We start from the raw sequence: 3462 nt of genomic DNA, 5'->3' as shown, positions 1-3462 counted from the left end.
ACCTTTACCTTAACCATTCATAACCCCAAACCTTAACCTTTACCTTAACCATTCATAACCCCAAACCTTAACCTTTACCTTAACCATTCATAACCCCAAACCTTAACCTTTACCTTAACCATTCATAACCTTATCCCAAACCTTAACCCTTTGGAATGAATGCCTAAACGTAACCTTTGAAATGTGATGTTTATGAACAAACGTGTAATTCTGAGGTGAGACTGTGAGAGCTTGGTGGTGTTCTTCCTCACGACCTAATCCAGGCTAGAGATTGGTTGACTTATCGATTTGATTGACTGATTGATTAATATATTTGTCTCATTCTGGGGACATTAAATGATAAATGTGAATTCAGGTGAGACTTTTTTTTTTTAGATGTGATGGACACACACAGACAGACAGACACACACACACACACACACACACACACAGACAGACAGACAGACAGACAGACAGACAGACAGACAGACAGACAGACAGACAGACAGACAGACAGACACACACACACAGACACACACACACACAGACACACACACACACACTCTCTCTCTCTCTTACCCTCTGCCAGTTCATCCATAGAAGTGATTTTCTTGATCCCATCCACCGTATAGATGACGCGCACGCCCTGAGGCAGGTGCAGGTTGTCCGCCAGGGACCGGGTCAAATCCATCAGCAGCGTATCATATGACCGGAACCTATCGTTAGAGACCGCATACACGAGTCCCTTAAAATACCTGTCCCCGTTCCGGTAAAACCTGACCTTCTTGGCTCGTTTCTCTGAGGTGAGAGTCTGCAGCGTGCGTGTACGGTAGTAACTACAGTTGGCGCTGTGCGCGGGGCTCGGCACCAGACTACTGCCTCTCGAACCGGATCCCCCGCCGGTAGAAGCACCGGTGGAGCGCGTGGAACGGCTACGACGAGCCTTGTCCCGTTCATCGAAATGTTCCAGCTCGATAGTTTTGTTCAGAGACATGACGGCTACCGTTTAACTATAGATTCACAGTTCTTTCTCTCCCGGGGGGTTACCGAATCTTTTATTCCATTGTCATCATCATCAGGATGTGGTAGAATGAAACGGGATCCTGGTAGCAGACTAACCGTTCATCTATTCACGATAATCACAAGTCGTTAAATCAGTCAGTCTACATCCCCTTATGATAGGATTTCACCGGGGGGCATGGTCTGTAGCCTAGCGATTACCGGTTCCTTGTTTAACACACTGCCGCTGCCGCCGCTGCTGCTACTGCTACGTGAGCATGTTCGGTTAGCGGTTTTACTGTAGCCAATAGCGGTCCAGCCCTCCTCTGTCCGCCTGTCTGTCTGTCCGTCCGTCTGTCTGTCCGTCCGCCTGTCTGTCTGCCGCTGGGCAGGGCTGGGCGGTGATGATGATGATGAGGTGCGTATAGAGGAGAGAAAAGGGATTCAGCAACGTCACACCAGCATCTTCCTCATCATCATCATCATCATCCTCCTCATCATCTGATCAGTCTATTGTAGCGTGATGCTGAAGAAACGGTGGAGGCTATTTTCTAAACGTATCGATGTACTACTATATACTACTATACTGTATCCACATGACATAAGGTAACTTCCTTGTAGGCTAAATGGAGAGATTGTAGGTTAATTCTCTAATCAAACGTTGTTGCCTAGGACATCGTTCTCCGTCAGAAATTATATGTTTAACTAGAGTAGATGAATACTAGACATTGACTTTTGTCTTGGGACTGTGGATTAAACAGCGGATGTGTCTTCACCGTGGGGGAATCGGTTGCTACGGGCTCGCTCCGTCACGTCTGGTTTGATATTCCTGGGATACGCGAGTGTTTATATATAAAAAAAAAAATGAATCCGGGAATCCCGAATAATCCAAATTTAGGCAGCAGAAACGTCGGTGTTTTAATTTCATTCCGGTCGTGCGACAATTTCTACGTTCTGTGCACACGCGCGATCGGTGCCCGACTGCAGGGTTGCTACAGGCGCGAGACAGCGTGGCTGCGGAGAGAAAGAGAGACAGACAGAGACAAAGAGCGTCCTCCGTGATTATCACAACCCCGTCCTCTTTTCTCCCCCCCGGTGCTGTGCTAGTATGACGGGATAGCGAGCTCCTCTAGCAGGTGAGCAGAGGACCCAAACGTCTAGCGCGTGCTCCCGGGGAGGAGAGGAGGAGCCGGGTTATTTACCGGGTCCTAGCGCCGTTAATTTAGATCATTAACCGGTCTACTACCTCATCTGAACCATCATTATAACAGACATCACATCGGTTTTTCTTCTATTGAATGTTGGAGAACGTTAAGCTAATAATAGCCGTTCTAAAACGGGTAGGAAATGACTTCTGCTTGGATTCCTCTCCACATGTTCCAACCAGAGTTATAACAATAGTCTCCTGCAATCACTTCCTGTAATGAATTATTCTGACTGACTGGGTGTGGCACATCATTCAGAAAGTCATTTTATTAGGAGAAAGTCCTGGTCCCATCCACGCTCAAAGACCCCCAGCTGTCCACTCAGCACCAAGAGTTCAGCACCAAGGGTTCAGCACCAAGGGTTCAGCACCAAATCAAATGTATTATTCTGTCTCTACAGCCTTAACCTATAAGGGTTCAGCACCACAGGCCGTGCACAGCTCTACAGCCTTAGCCTTAACCTATAAGGGTCCAGCACCATGGAGAACGCTGGATTTAGGACACATCCCAAATAATCTCTCCTTCCTCCTGAAGTGTGTCCACTCGTTCACTACTCCCTACAAATGTAAAAAATCATTGGATTGGTTTAGTCATGGGCTAGAATGACTTTCCATTAACCAATCATCTCTAATTTCTCCTAGAGTGTGCACTTGTTTCACTTCCCTTCATGGATTTAAGAGGAAATGATTGGTGAACATGAACTCATTCTAGCCCATGACTAAACCAATCCAATTATTTTTTACATTTGTAGGGAGTAGTGAACGAGTGGACACACTTCAGGAGGAAGGAGAGATTGTTGGAATGCAACCTTACTGACTTCTGTGTTTTAGTCCCCTTTAATTATATACTGCTCAAAAAAATAAAGGGAACACTTAAACAACACATCCTAGATCTGAATGAAAGAAATAATCTTATTAAATACTTTTTTCTTTACATAGTTGAATGTGCTGACAACAAAATCACACAAAAATAATCAATGGAAATCCAATTTATCAACCCATGGAGGTCTGGATTTGGAGTCACACTCAAAATTAAAGTTGAAAACCACACTACAGGCTGATCCAACTTTGATGTAATGTCCTTAAAACAAGTCAAAATGAGGCTCAGTAGTGTGTGTGGCCTCCACGTGCCTGTATGACCTCCCTACAACGCCTGGGCATGCTCCTGATGAGGTGGCGGATGGTCTCCTGAGGGATCTCCTCCCAGACCTGGACTAAAGCATCCGCCAACTCCTGGACATTCTGTGGTGGAACGTGGCGTTGGTGGATGGAGCGAGACA

General features: G+C 46.1%; 1 protein-coding gene across 1 annotated transcript in view; it reads right to left on the bottom strand.

Annotated features, from left to right (window-relative positions):
* The window catches only part of LOC106592473 (serine/threonine-protein kinase DCLK2), a 30564-nt gene extending 28424 nt beyond the window's left edge, over window positions 1–2140 (bottom strand). Inside the window, 1 exon segment of the mRNA XM_082965399.1 lies at window positions 559–2140. Coding sequence (XP_082821525.1) covers window positions 559–973 — 415 coding nt within the window. The 5' untranslated portion in view covers window positions 974–2140.
* Window positions 2141–3462: the final 1322 nt, after the last annotated feature.

The sequence above is a fragment of the Salmo salar genome, chromosome 18, assembly GCF_965601325.2.
Source record: "Salmo salar chromosome 18, fSalSal1, whole genome shotgun sequence".
Classification (NCBI taxonomy): Eukaryota; Metazoa; Chordata; class Actinopteri; order Salmoniformes; family Salmonidae; genus Salmo; species Salmo salar.
The sequence above is the reverse complement of the archived record's forward strand: the minus strand, read 5'-3'. Positions and strand labels throughout refer to the sequence as shown.